General features: G+C 40.5%; 1 protein-coding gene across 1 annotated transcript in view; it reads right to left on the bottom strand.

Moving 5' to 3' along the window:
• Positions 1–23,114, bottom strand: part of opn4a (opsin 4a (melanopsin)) — a 30,566-nt gene extending 7,452 nt beyond the window's left edge. Inside the window, exons 1-7 of the mRNA XM_066678276.1 lie at positions 22,989–23,114; positions 10,374–10,516; positions 8,677–8,810; positions 4,874–5,077; positions 3,047–3,218; positions 2,716–2,877; positions 981–1,088 (exon numbers count right to left, since the gene is read on the bottom strand). Coding sequence (XP_066534373.1) covers positions 981–1,088; positions 2,716–2,877; positions 3,047–3,218; positions 4,874–5,077; positions 8,677–8,810; positions 10,374–10,516; positions 22,989–23,114 — 1,049 coding nt within the window. The remainder of the gene's footprint in view (positions 1–980; positions 1,089–2,715; positions 2,878–3,046; positions 3,219–4,873; positions 5,078–8,676; positions 8,811–10,373; positions 10,517–22,988) is intronic.
• Positions 23,115–23,380: the final 266 nt, after the last annotated feature.

Raw genomic sequence — 23,380 nt, 5'->3', positions numbered from 1 at the left:
CTACAAAGTTTAGGTTGGTTCTATATATTAGCCCAGATATCTGTAGTAAGGCTAGCAGTTACCAGTAATTAACACCACTGGGATTCTCAATGGTGATATGATGATCTGTGCAATGCATGCTGGGTATTGTAGTTGGAAAACAATGTTGAATAAAGCCATTTAAAGAATGGTGAATTCTGTCACACTGATGAAGTTAAGGGACGTAATGTTGTACAACAGACACGACAAACATATAAAAGTCTAGTTTTGGACTAGTGGGTAAATAAATCTGAAAAATTTACAATATCTTGTATAATCCTGATTATAGCAGCACGATAGATAAAATCATCTTAGAATAATCCATACAGAGAGGTGCTAAGAGCCTGTTGTTCATGGATCAAAAGAGCTTGGATCCTAGTAACGTTAGCGAATGTTGCAATAAATGCTAATATGATGATATCTCATGGACAGATGTATTAGAGCTGTAAAGTAGTGTCCCTTTTAAGTCAGTGTGTGAACAGCTTCATGTTTCTCTTGGTTTTAATAAATCCATGTGCTTGAATTAACATTCAGGTTAATTACATCTGTCAAAATGGAGTGCAAACCCCAGAGTGGGACCCTTACACATACACACACACACTTCTCAGAAGCGATTGATTATGGCATGATTAAACACTTCACTGAGCCACACTCACATTAGTGAAATTAAAACAAAAAAAAACTGCCTTCTGACGTGTGTTCAGATTAATGTGCCAAGGTGAGGTCATGTATATGACCCATATTCATTTATTAAGACTTCCAGTTCCATCCGAGGCAAGAATTACACTCAGCAGTCCAGAGCTTTTATGTTTATCTCACATCATTATTACATAATTACATGTCTATTATGTAGGTGTAAGGAAATTACCAAATGTTGGGGTTTAAATGATGGATTTTTGTTTCAATTGTTTTTTTAAAATACAATAATCAGACAATTACAGAAGGTTGTCCATCTGTTGTACCTGTATTTGGGGTGGGTGATGGCGTAAATGATTGGATTGTGGATGGCTGAAGCTTTGGCTATCACAGCGGGTACTGAATTCATATACGGCGTCAACATATCCGCATACCTGTGAGGGCACAGAGAAAATACACTCATCAGCAATAAATTAAACAGTATAAGACCAGATAATGTTTAGCTTTAATTTTAATTTCTGGGTTCACACTGAAAGTTGGTCAACTGCACACTGACAATTTCCTAACTTCAATGGGAAATGCACAAAGCCTGGCATTGTGCTTGGTGATGTTAGGCTTGCATGAAACTCCCAGCAAGTCACTGAGCTGAATGTATTTGTTGCTCTTTTAATCCACAGTCCAATAAAAGCAAACCACACAACAGTTAACAGTTAAACTTTTGTTTAGTTTCATTAGTGTTCATGAGTTAAAATACACCTGGAGAGGAAGATGTTCTCAGACTGCCTCAATAGCAGCTAATCTTAAGTTAAAAACTGTTCCCCATAAAATAAACATCACCTCTGGATGATGTTTCTGGATGTACATTCTTTCTCTAAACTAGCAATATACAGGCTTCTTGCTTCCATCGCTTCCATTCTGTTTCTCTCTTACTGCCTATTTTCAAGTTCAAGTTCAAGTTCAAGAAGTTTATTGTCATTTCAGCAGTATACAGTGTTTACAGTACACAGTGAAACGAAATAGCGTTCCTCCAGGACCAAGGTGCTACATAAATCAATACACAACATTAAAGTGCAACTAGTGCAAAGCTAGTGCAACATAAAACAGTGCACACACATTAAAGTGCAAAAGACATGGTTAAGAAAATACAAAACAATATCTATACAATACAACACAATACAATACAATAGTTTTTTTTTTTTGGGGGGGGGGGGGGGGGACACTGCAATTTAAAGTGTATTTGTGCTGTGAACAGTAACTGGATGTAACCATGACATAAACGGGATATGTGTAACCAGTACACTCATTTTCATGTCAGGATCACATGACTGAAAACAACCTATTCAGGAGACCCTTGGCCATCCCTTACTTTCATTGTGATATATGACAATGCTAACACAAGACGTTTGCTAGTTCTTCAATCTGTGTCTAGTGTGCAACACATTTCATAATATGTTTATGAAACCCTAGTGTCTGTAAAAAAATTAAGAAAAAAAACAAAGTGGCTTAGTCAGACACACTAGTCCTGTCCTCCCTCTCTGTGCACGGCAGAAAAAAACAGCAGAGAGCCCTCCAAACAATGGAAATCCTGAAAAGAGATACCTGCTCCTGCTCCATAGGTGGGTAATTGACTTATTTTTTCTGATTATTTAGGTAGGAACCAACTCAAAATTTAGGAGAGCGCTAACTGCATGTAAATAAACATAGACCAAAAGTGTTACAAGTGATTCAAAACTTACAGTTAAAGTTCAATTTCATACTGACAAACAAACAGTAGTCATTTTTCTTAAGCAAACCAAGCCGAATTACTCAGCTATGCTTTGTCAGATGTTAATAATCAAGGTGTGGTTGAATAGGTTGAATAAGCTGTTCACATGTCAAACTACAAGTTGTGGCCTAGGGTTCACTGGGTTAAAACAACTTCTCTTTTCTCTGAAAGAGACTTACGCAGTGTTCCTGGAACACGAGATAAAAGTGCAGCTAAGGCCCAATAAAAGGATACTGACTGTGTCCTGACCACATGTATTTGTGAACATGTGTAGGTGTGAATGAATGTGCAATTACCCAGCAAACGCTGTCAGGGCCACGGTTGAATAAGGAGACCACGAGATGACATAGAGCAGGATGACAATGAGGGCCACCTTAGCCATCTTCCACTCATTCCTCAGCCTGTGAAATCTCTTAATTGTGTCCCTGGTGTTGTTCCCATTTATCTTCTCCACGTCTCTATGTTATGGACACAGAAACATCTTGTAATAAAAAAACTTTTCAAGGGTTATGTGAAGTATTTCTTTAATGCAAACTTAAGATATAAAACTATAAACATACAAAATTAGAAGATAACCATCCTGTACTTCAGACATTTGGGCAGAGTGTAGGGTTACAGCCTACTCACTGATTTGTGATGCGAATGGCCCGGAAGATGAAGAAATAGCAGTAGATTATAACAATCAGAGGAATGAAGAAGACAAAGATGAAGAGAAGCATAGTGTAGGCCCGTACTGAGGGGGTAAAGGTCATGTAGTCCCATGTACAAGAAGTGAGCAACCCTTCAGGCACATAGGCACCTAATAAGACAAACAGAAGGATATCAAAAAACAAAGGAAAAACATGCTTCACTTCTTTGTCTTTTGTCAGTGAAGTCTCATCAAAGCTAGAACATGATTACAATGGCAAAAGCCTAGGGCATTCAAAATGCTGCCTGTTTTGAAAGCAAAGGAACTTCCATCAGCAGGTCGTGGTAGTCTTCCATCTCCACTGCAGAATATGGCTGACATGCCAAACAGTATAGAGACAAAACAGCTGACAGAAAGACTCAAAGAGACAGGTGCCCTTCACAACAGCAGACAAGGACATGCCACTCCAGTAATAAGTTCAGTTTTGGAGCTTGATGCATGAGACCCAAAGACAGTGTGTGCCTGAGGGACCATTACTCTCTGTCACACCAGCATCAGTCTACTGTACAAAAACATTGATCAGCCTTGATCAAGTAGAGTAAAAAGAATGCATCATCAACGTTCCTTCATTCATCTTCTGTAACTGCTTTATCCTGTTCAGGGTCGCCCCATACCTGGAATCACTGGGCACAAGGCAGGAACACACCCTGGAGGGGGCGCTAGTCCTTCACAGGGTGACACACACTCAATATATGTCCTAGTGTGTGAATGAATGAGCGTGTATGTAAATGAATGTCTGTATGTGTGAGTGAATGTGTGTGTGCCCAGATATAGATTGGCACTCTATCCTGGGTGAAATCCTAGTGCCAGTGCTCCAGATGAAGCAGTTGCAGAAGATGAATGAATGAATGAATGTTAATAGGGTTCTTCTTATTGCATGTACATTCAAGGACATCAAGTCCTTCTATGGAAACATTTTTAAAAAAAACCTTTTTGGCCCTGGTTCAATGAGTTAAAAGTTACATCTACGACTGTAGGGAAATACTGTTCTCTCTGGTTTGTGTATGTTCAGAAGCTCCACATCTTTTAAGTTGAAGTGGTATGTTTGAGGGGATAAAAGACTAGGAAAAAAATAACAAGATCCACACATAAGAACAATCAGCAGGACTTCATCTATCAAACGGACATGCCGTTCTTACTGGTTTGTTTATGTTCAGAAGCTCTGCGTCTTTTAGGGTGCAACGGTATATTTGAGAAGAAATATAACTGCTGTTTGTATGGCTGTATGAAATTGAACTTGCCTGTAAGTTTTTAATCACTTTTTGAATTGCCCAAAATCTTGTTTTGTAGCACTTTTGGTCTGTGTTTTACTCCTAAATTTAGAAAGTGCTCCTACATAAATAATCTGACACAGAAAAAATAAGTGAATTACCCACCTATGGAGCAGGCAAAAAACAATATCACCATCTCTGTTCATGTTTTTCAAAGTTTGGTGTCCTCAGCATTGTCTAAAATACTCCAGATGCTTTACACTGTCATGAGCATACAGAGAGGAAAACCTAGCATACCAGACCGAGACACTTTGTTTTTTAAACTCATTTTCAGACAACGACGCTTCGCAAACACATTAGACCAGATTTGAACTCACAAACAGACTAGAAAGGAGCAAATGGTGAAGAAACAAAATTTTATAAAAAAAGGGTTTTTATTAAAATGGTGAATGTCATCTTTAACTAAACGAACACAGGTTGCCAAAGAAGATCATTTGTACTGAAATAGCTGCACCATTGATAAAACTCGTCCCAAACACATCCGTCAGCACTCACTCCAGCCGAAGAAGGGTGGCAGGCTCCAGCCCAGAGAGTAGGCCCAGGCACATGTCAGGATCAGTAGGGCTCTCTTCTGGGACAGCACGCCGATGGAGGCCAGGGGTCGTGTGATAACAAAGTAGCGGTCCACAGCGATGACCATGAGGGTGATCATGGAGCAGATTCCAAACAGAGCTCCACAGAAGGCATACAGCTCACAGCCTGCAGATGAGACCAAGACAGACAGCAACAGGTTAGATTCGCAACCACTGATTACACTCTACAAATTTAGGTCAGGTTTAATATTACTGCAGTGATTTACTGTGCTCTTGCTACTGTGTCTCTGCAATCATTTTGTGACTTTCCTGATTTAAAGTCTTAACCTTCAAGGAGCTTGTACTACAACCCTTCATTTCTTCATTTCTTAAAACTTCTTACACATTTGATTTTGTTGTAGCTAAATAATAATTAGTGTCAATGAATGATAGAAAACCCAATAATATTTCTAGTTGCAGCTTCTGACTGGGTTAAGTCACAACAGTTTTCCCAAGAACTCCTGAGCCTGTGGCTATATTCATAATGATTTATCCTGCAGTGCCATTTGAAGACTTAAAGGACACATATTCAGCGATGGTGTCTGGTCTTGCACTACATGGACTCAGATTTCTACTGATTTCCAGAAACTTTTCACAGTATTTTGTGGAGCAGATGGTGAAACACTTAACGTCTTTGGAATCTTGCTTCGAGAAATGTTCTTTTTTATTTTTGCAATTGTTTGAAAATTCCATCATGGGGTGGTGAGACACAATTTTGCTTGCAATGACTGACAGCCTTTGCTGAATGCTCCTATTATACATTTTATATTCACCTGTTATAGTGGAACATTCCAAATTGTGAAACTTGAACATTTTATACACATTCCACTTTAATTTTCATCAATTCTATCAATCAAAAAACTGTATTGCACATCCCTGCAAATACCAAAAATTGAGCTGTTTTGTATTTTAGCCAGATATTGATTCTGCAGTGTTATTAGCAGGAGTACACCCCAGCGCTGTCAGGTTGGACATAGTGACTAAAGCACACAACATTCGGTTATGACTGAATAGCTTCAAAAGGTGCAGGAATAACAGGGATATGGGTGTAGCAAGGGTGTGCTATTAGATCGATGTCACATCAACAAGTATAATCTCCTGATAAAAAATGCTCATATTGAGCCTTTTCAGTCTGTACAATACCAAGTAATGAGACTGTCATACTGAGGGTTTTAAACTTTCACTTTTCTGGTTTATTTCCTACTTCACTTTGTTGTCCTAGGCAAGCACAACTTCTTCAGTGCAAAGTTCCCCAGGGTTCAGTCTAAGCCCTCTTCTGTTCATCATTTAAATATGCCACTCCTTGGTCATTCAATCATTTTCACTGACCATTCTCAGTTGTGGCTTTAATTTCCACAGTTATGCTGATGACACACATTTATAGCATCAAAACTACCTCCACTTTGCCCATCTGCACACTTTGCCCTTCGAAACCTGTGTGCCAACGTTCAGAAATTCAACACTGATGTTCCAAGCCTTATATTAAGAACTTGGTCCAAAATATTTTTTCCTACTCTGCAATATTGCACGTCTGCCCCCTACCATCTCATTGAAAGATGCAAAATTTCTGGTTCATGAATTCATTTCAAGACAACATATGATTCTAGTCCATCTGAATACTGTCAGAGGCAAAGAACTTAAATATATTAATAACTCTTTAATGCTGAGTAAAACCCCTTTTGATCTTTAAACTGGACAGGACCCACCAACAAGTCCTCACTGCCTTAAGAAATTTAAGTCAACTAAGACACTTTACAGTGTAGTACATGTTGTTAATAATTAACAATAAGATTTGATGTTATAAGCTAGTGAGTTTAAGGGGTTAATATTCTTACTGCTATAACATATTTAAAGATTGCCAAAATTAAACATGCATAATAGTGCAACTGATGCGAAGTACTGCTCTCATGAAGCACCTATATAAACTAGTTAACTGCTAATGGCACCCCCTTGTGGAGATATCTGAACCTGCTAAACATGACTTATGTGAGTGAATGACTTATCGGTCAATATCTGTCAATCAATGAGTGCATTAAAGCTATACTTCAATTTAGTTTTATTTTGAAAAATGTTTATCAAGCATTACTGGAACAAAACTGTTCCTTGTACACACAGGTAAATATTGTCAATGTCAGAGCAAAACTTTGTATCTCTTTTTTTTTCTTACATGGCTTGTAAATTCTAGCGCTGTATGGCTCTAAGAGAATACAACACAAAACATAGAGCACCTGCTCTGTCGAGTGGTAGATTATGCTTTCATGCTAATGTATTCAGGGTGAGTGCATTATTTGGAACGTGGCCTAATTGATTGCTTTCAAGTGAGTCAAGCATGAGTAAACTGCCATAATCATTTTTGATGCTATTTATAATTGTGTCCCTATTACACTACACAGAATCATGGGGCTCATGGCAGGAGCATGTTCCATTACAGCATCCTGTATTGATTCCACTGTGTGAATTTGGGTGACCTGTTTTTTTTTTTCCCCAGACTTTTTAGTGTCAGCTGCATGAGGCTTTCTACCTGATCAGCAAATGAACCCAGAGCCTGAGATTAGGATCAGAGGCAAAACACAGTCCTGGGGTCTTTTAACATCCTCACAGTGTTTACATTTGGCAAAACCTCACCGCCTCCATCACTCACAGCCAGACCTCAAGAAAGTAATTAAGATTTTTCCCAGATAACAGCTGACATTTACAGCTGCTCAGAACATCAGGCTAAATACCAGGAGCTGCTGCATTTCAATCTCAGTGTCGTGTGAGTGATGATGTGTGACGTAATGCTGTGGTAAGACCTCCACTATGCCACACAACTTTACATGACATCTAAGAAGATCAGGGGCAAATGCGAACCATACAGAACCAAATCTGCGCACCAGTGTCCTACGTATCTAATGTTGTACTTTACATAGAATATGCTGCAAAAGTCAGAGACCACTCTGCAATCTGCAAACACTTTTTTGAAACTTGATTTTCTCAGTGAGGGGGATGATGTTGCATGTATCTAATGTCCACAGAAATATGTCTTGAAAATAATACATGAAGAATGCTATCAGACCTTATTATAATAACGTAAATACAGATATCTGTAAAATGACAATGTTTGCAATTAGTGTTTGTGTTTGAATACAGACCATAAAGTACAGTAGTTGATTTTGTACTATGGGAGAAATCTACACTGTAAAAAATTTCTTTTAAAAAAAATTTGAAACACTACTGTATTTCAAATTTACAGCATATTACTGTAATTGAGTAATACAATACTTTACTGTAAATACTGTGATTTACAATAAAATACTGTAGCAGACTTGCTGTAAATTTACAGCAATATTTTACAGTGTAGAGCACCCGGAAGAAACCCACACAGTCACGGGGTGAACACACCATTAGCTGATTAGCTTATTTTTTATAATTTCATCTCCTCTTTGCATATTGTTTTGCTCTGGTGTCAAATACAGAAGGAAGCATTCCCTTTTGAGTTTGGTTAGTCTCAAGGTTTGTCTGAGGGGATTTTCCTTGCCACTGTCACCTGAGTGATACTCATTTGGGTCTAGGCCCAAAGAATTTGTGTAAACCTGCTTTTTGACAAGCTTTAAAGCACATTCTATAAATAAAATTGAATTGTCTTGAACATATCCACCGCAAACACAACATATCCTTCAGATAAAACATTGTCAGCTGGTCTGAATGAAGGAGTCCGTATAGGTGTATGTGTGAGGGGGGTGTTACCTTTCTCTCCAAAAATCCACCTCTTGTGCATGCTGGTTGTGAAAAATATTGGAGACTGAGTGACACACATGAGAAAATCTGCAACGGCCAGGTTTATTATAAACATGTTGGCAGGGGTCCTCAGGGTGCGGCTCCTAAAAACACATATACACACAAACGCATGAAGCCAGCCACCTTCTTTACAAACTGCTGCTAACACAATAAGCCTGGACAGCTCAACACAGTTGGAGAACAGTTACTATTCAGTTCAATTGGGTTCATTGTTCACATAAGCTCATTATAGCTGCTCCCTGTCACTCATAATGTTTCTATCTCAAGCTTCCACATATCAGTCCTTATATCTTCATTAATCTTTTTTTTTTTTATTAAAGAGTCATATGTGCTTTGTTGTGCGTACTCACACTTTTTCATGTAGCAGCATTTCTTTTTTCTAAACTCACTGACCTTCTGATAAGCTTCACTGTCTTTAGACATGCACATTGTCCATCTGTTGTTTGGCATGCTTTATTAGTCACCTAGACCCCATTCTTCATTGCTCAAACGGTCCTGTGACCATTGATGAAGGATCAGAAGACACACAAACTGTGCAATTACAGACGAGCTACTGCCTCTGATTTTACATCTACAAGGTGGACCAACAAAGCAGGTATGTCTACTAAACTGTTTAAAGCACCAGCAGGACTGCTGTGTCTGATGCGCTTGTACTACAAGCGACAAAAACAAACCATCACCACACAGGAGGTCCTGGCCCACTAATGTTACCTTCCATTTAAACTCAGAGGCCAGAATTTTAGAATTCCAAGTAGATATTTTCAACTGAAATGTCCCCACAATCAGATTTCCTTTTGGGAAGTTGTGAGCCTCACAAACCCCAATTTCGGATTCCAAGACGGCTGCCCACACATCAACAGTGTGAAAAAGCAGCAGTATTAAACATTTAATTATCACTTCTTTCTATTTGTCTCATTAAATCAGTCGTACACACAGTATTGCCCACATGCTGTATATGGGGACGTGTTTCTGTGGTGTTTGAATGCGTAAAATATCACATAATGCATTCTTATCAGCTTGTATCTCTAACAATGCTAACTGAGGACAAGCTAACAATGATAACCTAGGTTCAACATTTGATGAGGTAAATGGAACACAGCATAAGCACTGTATAATAATAACATAAGGATGGTAGGGGTAAAACAAAGCATGCAATCTACAAGAAAAGTGGAACTGATACAATGGATATAAAGTGTAAAACATTAGACTGCTATTTTTTTTGCCAGGCAGTGTATTTCTCACAATATTTTTTTCATATGTTTTTTCCCACTTGCTTCCAATTATCTAGCACTCCCTGAATCACACAGTACTGCCAAACTAGGAAAGTAAAGGCCAGCCCATGTTTTATCTGAGACATGTGAAGACGATCACCACCTCTTTTCATACCACTTCAAGTACAATATCACTTCACATCTTTACACACTTGGCGGAGAACATGATCTCCCAGTTCTGTTATGTCTACTGACAAACACCCATTATGTCTACCTGGAGCCCTAGTTCAGGCCAGAAAAATGCACTGTATTAATTTGAGAACTTGGAAAAAAACTGCTGAGTGATAGGTGAGGGGAAAGGCCATCCTGCCCATACCAACAGTAAGCAAGCATCAAACCTGAACCCTACAACCAATAGCTTTCCACTCCTCTCACCTGCTGAAGGCATATATGACCAGGAAGTTGCCCACGATGCCAGTGATACCAATGACCAGGATGACTGCTCCAATAGTGTAATGAGCATGGTCAGGAACGTCCACAGTGGGGAAGGGCTGAACTGCATTCTGCACCATGGCAACCTAAAAATACACACAGGACACACAACAATTTCTCCTGAAATTAAAACAGCGGTACTGATATTTTACGTTGCAAGAAATGGGTTGCTACGGCATAAGGAAAAAGAGTGCTGCCTTCTATGCACAGGACAAGACACACTATGCCAAGAGTCCTTGGGCTCCTAACTTTATAACAGTACCTCAGTATGACATATGAATATTTAGCAGTCAGTCCTCAATCTAGGCCTCATCCAGATTGTCTGTGAAAGTTGCATGTTAATCATTGAGAAAAAGTTGCTTTATGCTGAACACAAATTTCCATTACATCTTCAGTAATAATATTAGGTTGGCAACTCATCTGCTGATCTGCATAGAGAAAAAAAAGTGTTTATGGGTGGTCAGTTGATTTAGTGAGTTCCAGTCCAAATAAATCTCTCCAGCATTGTGTCATCTAAGAAAATTCAGAGGGTGACTAGCAGGAATATTAAGGCAAAAAATTCTTTAAAGACACTGAAGTAGTTTGAAGACATAATGTGATTATAGAAGTTTATTTTGTTAAAGCTGAGCTATTTGATATTTTTGGTTAGAGGATTATTGAGTTATGAGGAAATTAAGCACACTAAAACGTGTATGTGTGTGTGTGTGTGTGTGGGTGGTCTTGCTTTGTGTGCCCTGTTTTGTGTCACATATAAAGCCTGAAATAGTCAGAAAATTCAGAGGCATTGTGTTGGATTTTTCAGGAATACTTTTGGACCATATCACACTTCTGCACCTACAAACCTCACTCACCTACACCAATATTTTCTGCATTTGGCAGATTCTCTTATTCACATGTAGGCTAATGCAGTCTTAACCCCTGTTCACACTTGATGCTGACCAATCAAATCTTATGAGATCAGCCGATCTATAGATAACATTTAGCGGCAAGTGATACATAACAAATGTGCAAATGATTTATGCAAATGATGTAGAACAGACAAAACAACAAAGTGGAATGGATGATTCAAAAATTCTTTGGACCAATCACAGAGGTACACTGTCTGGGTTTCCCACTAGAGATGGGCATGTTCAGAAGCATGCATTTTCAGATTCTCACGCTGTGCTTTCTCAGGACTGTGTGTGTGTGTGTGTGTTTGAGAGAGAGACAGAGAGAGAGAGGGAGGGGAAGAGAGCAAGAGAGAGGCTTAGAAGCTTGTCTGCTGCCAGTTCTATCATGTTCCTTTGAAATTTTAAGGAAGGATATATATTAAAGTAGATTAAGATAGGGTGACCAGATCTGAGATGGTGAAAAAGAGGACACGTCTCGAGGGGGGGGTGATGAGGTCACGCCCCTCGCTCCTTTACACCTTTATTTGCTACACAAAACATGGGAATTTTTTTTAATTCTTCCGAGAACTTTCATTTACGTTTCGGCATAGCTGCTCGAGATGAGGGTAGGTACATGAGCTTTGCCTGAGGTAAACAAGGACTACTGACGTGCAGACTGACCAATTAAATGTTTACAGAGAAGGTTATCGACCAATAACGGTAGCTCTACAGTCAGACTGTCCAATCAGAAGATTTTAGGCTACTTCACCACGCCCCCTTCTCACTCAAGCGAACCAATCGGAGTAGGGGAGGGCGGGACTAGTTTGTGAACGAAATGCTTCTCGAAGTTCTATGTAAGCTCTAGAAAAACAAAATCCCGGACGTTTGTGAAATTCCGCCCGGACATTTTTTTAAGTCTAAAAAAGAGGACATGTCCGGGTAAAAGAGGACGTCTGGTCACCCTAATTATGAGAAATATCAATACAGAGAGAATGAAGAGTAAGAAAACAGAAGATAAACCAACAAGAAGCATTGTCACATCCACATATTTATATATCTATAACAAATTCATAGGTCCCCACCGATTCATTCATTATCTGTAACCATTTATCCAGTCCAGAGCCTGGAATCATTGGGTGCAAGACAGCATTTTATACTCGTTTTCCACAAGTGAACTGTTCTGGGATCTTAATGAAACATCTGTGCCATGCTTTGCTCAAAATGCCACAAATATCAAACAACATATTCTCCACCTGTCTAAACAGCCCCACTGAGAACAGAATTTTAGACAAAATGACACAGTTTTGCACTTTTTCATTCACAGTCCAAATGACTAACTTTGACCAAATGACTAAACCTCATTAGTTTTTTTGGTGGCACATTAGCACAGCAGGTAGTGTCACAGTCACACAGCTCCAGGGACCTGGAGGTTGTGGGTTTGAGTCCTGCTCCGGGGGTGACTGTCTGTGAGGAGTTGGTGTGTTCTCCCTGTGTCCACGTGGGTTTCCTCCGGGTGCTCCGGTTTCCTCCCACAGTCCAAAAACACACATTGGTGGGTGGATTGGTGACTCAATAGTGTACTTAGGTGTGAGTGTGTGTGTCACCCTGTGAAGGGTGCCCCCTCCAGGGTGTGTTTTCACCTTGTGCCCACTGATTTCAGGTAGGCTCCGCGACCCTCAGTTGGATAAGTGGTTTCAGACAATGACTGAAAATTCTTTTTTTAATTCTTTATAAACTAGATTAGTAAATAATTTTAGTCTACAGCACACAGCACAGTGTCAACATTTTTAGAAAAATCATTTTATATCAGGCATACTAATTGTTTTATATATATTACTATATGTATTAATTTGTTTTCCAGAAAATAAATCTGTTTGAGGAAATTAAAAATGAGTTATATCCTTTACACAGGACAGTAATCTGAGTGGTCCAATGGTGGACCAGTAGTGGTCTACGGTCAGTGGTGTGCCAATATATTCTTGCTGTCAGGGCAATTTGAGCTTTTACAACATTTAAAATGCCCTCTTCCTAACAGGGTGCAAATCTCTGTGTTTAAAATTCTATCCACATTCAATTACAGGAGCCTGAATTGCTTTGAAATAACTGAACTATCGCATTTCCAAGATGGCCGCCAAGTAAAAAGAGCCAATGTCTTTATAAAAGAATGCCTTTTTTTCAATGTGTAGATGTAAATTTAAATGTTCTGAGAAGCTGGTCCGGAGTCTACCTGGAATCACTGGGTGCAAGGCAGGAACACACCCTGGAGTGGGCGCCAGTCCTTCACAGATGGTGAATGAATGAATGATTTCATATGCCCCATTATATTATGTTCTTTTATTTTACATAATTCTATAACAAAATGTTACAAATATTTATCTTTACTGGAGATGAAAATGTAATATGTCTTTAGGGAACATTACTGTACTCTAAAACAGCTTTTTTATTTTTAAACATTACATTTACACTGTGTAGTTTTAGTGACCCTTAATGTACCTATAACATACCTTTTTTCCTAAGGTAACTTTCTATTAGGTAATGAAAAACAAAAACGCATACCCCCATCCCAACATCAGCCTCAGGATCAACTGCATCAGGTGAGGCAAGGAGGCATTGACAAGTATTACCTGCAAAACCGATGTGTGTTTTGTGTGAGCAGTTAAAGTTTGAGTGCATTCACTGCAAATCTGAGTGAGCATTAATTTATTTTGTAGAAGAGCAACAAAACTCTTACGTTGCTCTTATGAACTTATGAAGTTATGAAGAAGGTAGATTGAACAGGGAGTGATGAATAGTGCTCTCACAGTCTGTAAAGTCTAGGCAAGTGCAGGATTTTTTTTTTTTGTCATTCACAGAAACACAAAAATGTGATGCAGACATTCATTCATTTATTCATTCATTGTCTGTAACCGCTTCTCCAGTCCAGGGTCGTGGTGGGTCCGGAGCCTACTCAGAATCACTGGGCGCAAGGCAGGAACAAACCCAGGAGGTGGAGCCAGTCCTTTGTAGGGTGACACACACTCAAACTTATGGACACCTTTGACTATCCAATCCACCTGGCAACATGTAATTTTGGACCATGGGAGGAAACCGGAGCGCCTGGAAGAAACTGGGGAGAACACACACGGAGCGGGACTTGAACCCACAATCTCCAGGTCCCTGGAACTGTGTGACTGCAACACTACCTGCTGCGCCACATAAAAGCACATAAAATAAGTGATTTAATTACAATAATGGAGCATTATGGGGAAAAATGCTATTACAAATACAACTGGAAATCATTTAAAAGTGAAGTTCAGTGAAAAAGAATATTCCTTCACAAGAATATAGACAATAGAGCCTCATTCGTTGCTACTCCAGACTCAGCACTGCAGAAAGTGCACTATGTAACATGTGGAGGAGGGTAGGAAAAAAACTCATCTCCCTTCCCCTCCCTCCTTGATTTCAGGACAGTGCTGTAAAAGTGAATTACACTCTTACTGTCGAGGGAGCCAAGCCCTCTTACCTCGAGTACCTTTAAATACTTTCTACTTTATTTTACCCAAGTAACAATACTTCAACCTGAGTATGGGTTTAGACTACTCTGTCCATATCTGCCCCACTTTGGTAGCCCTCTGACTTGGTCACTTGGTCATTACCAACCACTGACTTAAACCTCATCACCGAACACATCTGACGGTGATGTAAAAAGACAGTTTGTGCGAAAGTCTAGGTCAAACATGCCTGGGAAATTATAAAGTAGGGCTAAGATTAACATGGCTTTCTCACAGAGTTACGCAACCAATAAAATGTGAGATTATTGCCCCCCCTTATAAAAGATCCCCAGCACTAGCAGTCAGTGTCCACACTGCAGAGCCAAAGCCCTAAAATCAAAGTTCAAATTCACTCCAAGCACTGGAGGCTCTGTCTCTGCCATCAAAACATTTATACAGCCATCTGATCGCCCGAAATGCTAGGCTTCATTTTCCCAGACGCTATTACACAATGTATTAGAAGACATTATGGACTCTTTCCAATTTTTTGTCTGTACTTAGGGTCAAACGCGGCCACAAAATACCTACAATTTTAAGATAAGATTAAAATGAATAAAATGCAACACATTCTTGATAGGCTTTCACCTCGGCCAAAACAACAACTGCTCCTTATTAAATAAACTTTAAAATAAATGAACAAAATGATCTGTGATGAGCATTGAAACCAGGACCCTGGAGATGTAGGGCAATGCCACTACACAAAACCCCACCGTGCCACCTTTATTCATTATCTGTAAGCGCTTATCCAGTTCAGGGTCACGGTGGGTCCAGAGCCTACCTGGAATCATTGGTCGCAAGGCAGGAATACACCCTGGAGGGGGCACCACTCCTTCACAGGGCAACACACACACTCACACACACACTCACACCTACGGACACTTTTGAGTCGCCAATCCACCTACCAACGTGTTTTTTGGACCGTGAGAGGAAACCGGAGCACCTGGAGGAAACCCACGTGGACACGGGGAGAACACACCAACTCACAGACAGTCACCTGGAGTGGGACTCGAACCCACAAGCTCCAGGTCCCTTGAGCTGTGTGACTGCGACACTACCTGCTGCCCCACACCTCAGATAATGCTCATATTAAATAAAAATAATAAATTATGTCAATGTCTGGAATGTATTGAATAGTCAGTGAAGTGTCTGTTTCTTGTAGACAATGTATAACAAGCAGGACTGAGCCAACAGAAATGTTAAATGATAGTAAACGATTAAGCGTTAGAGCAGTGGAGCTACATTCTCTGGCGAGCTGGATCTGGGGTGAGCTGGAGTGTTCTTTGTAATCCAGAACTATGTATCCAACACCAATATGCGTTTCTGTAGATAAATGCTATTAGATCAGCCATAATCAAGACTGCAAAACTGCAAAATATATTCTTTAAAACACATTAAATCATAAAGGTTTGGCCACATTTAGCAGGCGGTCTATATGCTTTGCTGCATTAACATATATCTGAAAAAAACTGTTATCAACATAAAAAACTAGATTCCAGCATCTGGCAACCTGGCATTCCATCAGATCTCTGGATTTACATAAGGAGCTTTTGGTCAATTAAGATGATAAATAGAAGAGCTGGTGGCGCCATGATTTCTTGTATGCTTGACCTCTGGGGAAATATAAGAATAATATTGTCACTGAAGAAAAATTTACAACAAACAGATTTTGATTAAAGAAAAAAACAGCCTTGGACGGAATGATGGAAACTATTTGACTTTCTGGAACTATTTGACTTCCTTCTCTCAAATGTTCAGGACTGCATTAAGCTGAAGATCCCTCTCTGGGTCCAGCACAGTAACACTGATACAAGCCAATGATAACATGGATTACAATAAAGTAGAAACACAGAATGAATTTTGACAAATAATAATAGTAAACAAAAAAGGTCCAGCAGCATTTTTATTAATATGTAACAGGTCAAATTTCATCTTAAAATTACAGCTTCCAAAATCATTGGAATGCTTTACTGATCTGACCAAACAGAGCCTCTGCCTTTGATACATTACTGCAGAAACTGCAAGATGTAACTTTTGGAGGAGCATGGTTTCAAAATTGGAAACAGCTGCATTTGTCCTCCACCACGGAAAGAAAATATATGCTTTTTTTTTTGCAAACTTTTATTTTGAAAGTGCATGCATTTTGGCAGAGTCAGAAAAGGTGGGTCTTATTTCAGCCTTCGTTAAGACTGTTCAAATATAAAGCAGCTTCAATCATTAGCTTCACTAGCCTCCGATTCACCGTCAGAGTCTGGTTTATAAAGTTAGTTCTTACCAGCTCTGGGCTGAGAGCACAACAAATAACATTCATTTTCATTCATTCATTATCTGTAACCGCTTATCCAATTCAGGGTCGCGGTGGGTCCAGAGCCTACCTGGAATCATTGGGCGCAATGCGGGAATACACCCTGGAGGGGGCGCCAGTCCTTCACAGGGCAACACAGACACACACACACACACACATTCACTCACACACTTACACCTACGGACACTTTTGAGTCGCCAATCCACCTACCAACGTGTGTTTTTGGTCCGTGGGAGGAAACCTGAGCACCCGGAGGAAACCCACGCGGACACCGGGAGAACACACCAACTCCTCACAGACAACAAATAACAATGACCGCTAAATTACAGTTGAAAGCAGCTTGTATGTAGCTGTTAGGGAAACACAGGAGGATCTGAGAGTTAGTGAACGTTAGCTGTGTTCAGGTTGTGAGAGAGCTCTCTAAACATGCAGCAAGTTAACATTAGTCTCTGGCCGTGTCCCAAACTGCACTGAATAGTGTATAACAAAATAATATACCACCCATATCAAGGTTTTCTGTAGTGTAAGTTCCATATTATGTTGTTTGGGACACAGCCTCACTCTCCAACGTTAACGTTAATCAAATGTTGTTCCACATCATTATAAATGCAGTATTTTACTGCCTTATCAATATAGGAATCAGCTCTTAGCTAGCTAATATATTTTAATATATATGCAGTGGGCTTTGACAAATGCCCCCTTCAACACACACACCCCCAGGGTCCATAATGGAATTAGGTTCCATTCCTAATTCAGGCATGTACACTCCAGTACACTAAGTGTCCTAAGGCATGACTCCCAACAGTGCATTCACCCACAGCTATAACATGAATAAAATCGTACACAGCTTTGGAAATGTCTGCCTAATGCGATAAATGTAAACATGTAAAGCAGTGAATCCTAATGCTCTTCACCAGAGTAAAACTGCTCCATCCGTTTCACCCTCCAGCTCTTTAATCTGAACCAGCCCTCTTGGCCTGCATGTCCTTCTGCCTTCTATTTCCAGCTCTTCTAGGTTTTTTTTCTTTCTTTTTCAGATAATTTCACTGAGAAGTGTCTGAAGAGGTCACTGGGATCTTCTTCTCCGGCGGCTGTTTTCTCAGAATCTTTTTCAGAGAACAAAGTGACAGAAGATGAAAGTCATCTATACATTGCCACTTTATTAGGTTCATAAATGTACATTTAGGGCTTCATGGCATCGAGCCTTTTGTAGTATTTTTTGGCACAAACAGGTGCATTCTGCTCAAGAATGGACCAAACTGGTACAGGAGCCTAAACAAACAGTTGTGAAACTGACCGAAGCATGAGTCCTCGAAGGCTTGAGGCTTGAAAGCTGTGGCTTGAGGCTTAAGCATGAGCTGAAAGAATATTTACCGCTGGAATGAAACTCAACTGCACAAACTAATTTCTGACTATACACAAGGGCAGCATGGTGGCGCAGCAGGTAGTGTCGCCTTCACACTGCTCCAGGGATCTGGGTTTGGGGGTTTGAGTCCTGCTCTGGGTGACTGTGAGGAGTAAGGTGTGTTCTCCATTTGTCTGCGTGGGTTTCCTGTGTGTGCTCCGGTTTCCTCCCATGGTCCAAAAAAACACACGTTGCAGGTGGATTGGAGACTCAAAAATGTCCGTAGGTGTGAGCGAATGTGCTCCTGCCTTGCACCCAGTGATTCCGGATAGACTCCAGACCCACCGCGACCCTGAACTGGATAAGCAGTTGCAGACAATTAATTAATTAATTTTGAGAAGGAAATAATAATAATAATGTTACACATATATAGCGCTAGATACACACAATCACACTTATGGACAATCTTCAGAGTGGTCAATCCTCCCACCAACATGTGTTTCTAGACACCAGGCAGACATGGAGAGAGCACAACAAAGTCCTCACACCTGGAGCTGTGTGACAGGAGCTGGGCAGAGCTCAAAGAACATGGCTGGGCAGCCATGTCCTAACGGTTTGAGAAGACTATGGACTGAAAGGTCCAGGAAAATTGGGGGCGGTGGGAGTTAAGGAACAGCACTGTCCACGGCTGAGGTGCCCTTGAGCAAGGCACCAAACCCACAACTGCTACCTGGGCACCGGGGATGGCTGCCCGCTGCTCTGGGTGTGTGTTCACAACCCCTAGTGCACTAGTGTGTGTGTGTTTACTGCCACAGATGGGTTAAATGCAGAAGACACATTTCGTTGTACATTGCACAATGACAAATCATTGCACATCAACATTAAGATTAAGAGTCACTATCAAGTCTCCCCAACCATCAACAAGTAACTTGTGAGCAATTAAAAATTCTCCTCTGTGTAAACAGACAGCAGAGACCTCCACTGATATTCTGAATAGTTACAGATGTCAAACAAAAATAATCAACATAATTAGGGTATGCTTTCAGACATCAACTGTGTGTACTGAGTGTGTACAGTTTCTTCTGCTGTGTAGAATTTCCCTGTGGATTTCACGCTCAGTCACCCAGAACACACTTGGGAAAATACATCTCACACATCTCTCACAGCCTTCCATCTTTACTTACTATCAGTAATGATTAGGATTTGCTTTACACCTCACAAAATGCCTGAAAAACACTGTTAGATATTGTTAGAGTCCACCGTCTGCAGAGCTAACAACTTACTGAGGTGTGTGTGTTTTTGTTTGTGTGTTCTTTTTTACACATGTCATGTCAGAAATGTACAAGCCCCATGCACTGTCCACTGTCAATTATTCATGAACCACCTTCTCAAAACAGAAATACAACAATACAATGTTTCCCCCAAAATAGTCATTCTGGAGTATTTCTATTGGCCCCTTTATCATGACATGTTCAAATGATGTCATAAACTAAAAATGGAGATACATGTTTGTCATTGAACAGTGACGATTTTGCATATAATAAAACTCATTCATTATCTGTAACCGCTTATCCATTTCAGGGTCGCGGTGGGTCCAGAGCCTACCTGGAATCATTGGGCGAAAGGCAGGAATACACTCTGGAGGGGGCGCCAGTCCTTCACAGGGCAACACACATACACACACACGTATTCACTCACACCTACGGACACTTTTGAGTCGCCAATCCACCTACCAACGTGTGTTTTTGGACTGTGGGAGGAAACCGGAGCACCCGGAGGAAACCCACGCGGACACAGGGAGAACACACCAACTCCTCACAGACAGTCATTTGGAGCAGGAATCAAACCCAAAACCTCCAGGTCCCTGGAGCTGTGTGACTGCGACACTACCTGCTGCGCCACCGTGCCGCCCATAATAAAACTCTTGAGCATTAAATCAAGGTCAGTCAGACCCTAGCCCAGGGGTCGGCAACTTTTTCCACTCAAAGAGCCATTTGGACCCGTTTAACACAGTAAAGAAAACACTGGGAGCCAAAAAATACTTTTGAAATTTTACATGAAATAACACTGCATATAACAGGTTTTTTTTTGCCTTTGTGCTTTGTATAAACAAACTATACTGTGTTACATTTATGAAATTGATGAACGACTGCAGAAAAATGAAATAACCTTTCTGTATGCAACAAAACATTTTTAACTCCGAAAAAAAGACGTTGTGTTGACGGTTAAGTAAAATACTCAATGTTTATTTGAGTCCTTGTAATAATGAAAAAAACGCTGAACTTAAATTATCCACTGGCAGCAAACAAAAATGCTGTCCTCTCTCTGTGTGCCGTCATCCTTTTACTGGCGCCGTGCAGTCAGCGGTCAAAAAGTTCAAGAAACCGCACACTGGCGGGTGTCGTACGTTGGAAGTTGTGACGTGTATTAAGAGCGACAAAATATTTTAAATATTAAAATATTTTAGATGTTACAAGATCGCCATAATCTTCATAAAATTACATTTTGAAAATGAACAAACCAAAATAAAATACATTTTAATTAAATACTCCGTAATTATTTTCAAAAGCTGAGCCGCATCAGAGGGATCAAAGAGCCGCAGGTTGCCGACCCCTGCCCTAGCCGTTTCTCAATTCTTGTCTGTACTTGTGTTCTCGTGTTCTTGGGAAACGTCATCAGTCTCAGCCCAAGTACTGTCCCAGTAAACAAGGAACGTCCCTGGACGATCAAAATAGGTCTAAAATATTCTGTCCGTCAAGGACTTATGGACCTCCAAAATCAATCTTAATAAGTCAGTTAAGTTATGACCAGTTAATGTTAACGGACGTCCAAAATGCATTTTAAACATGTCAGTTATTTCGGGGCCATTTAATAACGTCCATGGACATCCAAAAAACGTTTGATAGTTGTCATTTCGACATCTGTGTTTGGACATCTTTTCAACTTTCATTTTCAACCTTAAGCAAACGTTGATTAGACGGCAGTCATTACGTTATTTCAACATTGAATCAACGGCTAAATGTTTACGGGGTTCCATTTAAAAGTCCACATCTAGCTAAGTACAGTTCTTGCTCCACCAGTTTTGTCGAGGATGCACTGGGACGTGACTTCTGTAGACTCGAGTGAGTCAGTCAGATATCCCACAATGCATTCCGCACCAACCTCAGCGCTATTAGTTTTTTCGCGCCACGGAGATGGTGACTCATCAAGTACGCCGGAGTTCCAAATACATTAATGACCACCACGTCCTCGCGAGCCGAACTCGCAAAGTTTGTACAACCAAGAACGGCAGTTCGAACTTGACATACTTTGTATTGAGAAACAGCCCCTGTCCCCATGTTCAGCCATTAGGCCATGGCTTGACCAAACACCAAAGCTTAAAAGACAGCATATGGACCGTAGTGAAACGCTGTACGTCGGCTCTAAAATGAACAGTCCCAATGTAAGTGTCACATCAAGTTTCAGAGTCAGTGTAAAACACCAAAAACGGAGATTAGACAGGAGGAGTTCATAAAGAGATGTGGTAAATGTGGGTGTTTGTGAGAGGGAAAAAGAGCAAGAAAGAGCGGGAGAAGGGTAAGCAAAAGGAGAAAAAAAATCTCCAAAAACTTGAGGAAATAGGTGTCTTTACAGTAACGAAGCAGGCGAGGCTCCGGATACAGCAGAGTCACAGAATTAAACAGAACACCAATGTATGTATTTAAATACACAGCCTTCGATGTAAATGAAGTTGCCTCTGTTAATATCAATTAATGAAACCCCATGTTTTTACAACCGTCTTTCCTGAATCATTCTATTGTTTTAAGAACTATTATGTTACTTAACAAACACCTACACCAACAATGTGCTTGAGATCAGAGAAATGTCATCTACCCATTCAGGGATAGACTCTGCGTTGGCTGTATGAGGAATCACCAGGACCCAGGCTTACACAGTTACAACATACAGGAGCCCAACACACTGCACACTCCAGTGAAGCAATGATGCCAAGCTAAAATTTCCCCAGATCCACTGACCCTTATCTTAATAAATAAGTTCATTTATATTCATTCATTCATACATTCATTATCTGTAACCACTTATCCAGTTAAAGAAGTGAATGGAAGTGAGAAACTGAGAAATAAAAAGAAGGAAAGAAAATAAAAATAAAAGTGCAGAAAAAAATAAATAAAGGGGATGAAAGGGTGAATGGAAGTGATAGATAGGTAGACAGAGAGAGAGAGAGAGAGAGAGAGAGGCATGTGAATGGAAGTGAGACCAAGAAAGAAAATAAACAAAAATTAAAGAAGAACAGAAGAAAGAAAAAAGGGGGGTGAAAGTGTGAATATAAGTGAAAAATAAATAAATAAATAGAGAAAAAAGAGAGAAAGAGAAAGAAAAGTGAATGGAAAGTGAGAGACCAAGGAAGAAAGAAAACGTAAGAAAGAAAGCGCGCTCAAGACACAGCTGTCTTTATCTCCGTCTGTCTCTCTCTCTCTGGACCGTGGTGATAAAGAGCACGGGGGAACTCACTGTAGCTGCGGGATGGATGTCCAGCTCCATGTGGCTCCGCGTGCTCAGTGTGTCCACGCGCGCGCAGCGCGGATCAGCAGCGGAGCAGGAGACCTTCATCTCGGAGCGCAGCGCACTGCTACTCATCCTCACTCTCGCGCTCTCTGTCTCTGTGGAGAAGACCTGCCGGACGCACCGCGCGCAACTTCCAGGCACGTGCTCTCTCGCCTGTTCAGATGAAGAGAAGCTGCACCTTCATCACTGCCCTTATACCTTTGCCACAGTCCCTGCCCCTAGAGGAGCCACGGTCCTTTTTCCAGCCCTGATTGGCTCTCTCCTTATCAAGGTCCACCCATTCCTCCTCAGGACCCGGGCCGCCCACCCAGGTTTACACTCACCTGTTCATACAGACT

The sequence above is a fragment of the Hoplias malabaricus genome, chromosome 8 (assembly GCF_029633855.1).
Source record: "Hoplias malabaricus isolate fHopMal1 chromosome 8, fHopMal1.hap1, whole genome shotgun sequence".
In the NCBI taxonomy this organism is placed as follows: Eukaryota; Metazoa; Chordata; class Actinopteri; order Characiformes; family Erythrinidae; genus Hoplias; species Hoplias malabaricus.
The sequence above is the reverse complement of the archived record's forward strand: the minus strand, read 5'-3'. Positions and strand labels throughout refer to the sequence as shown.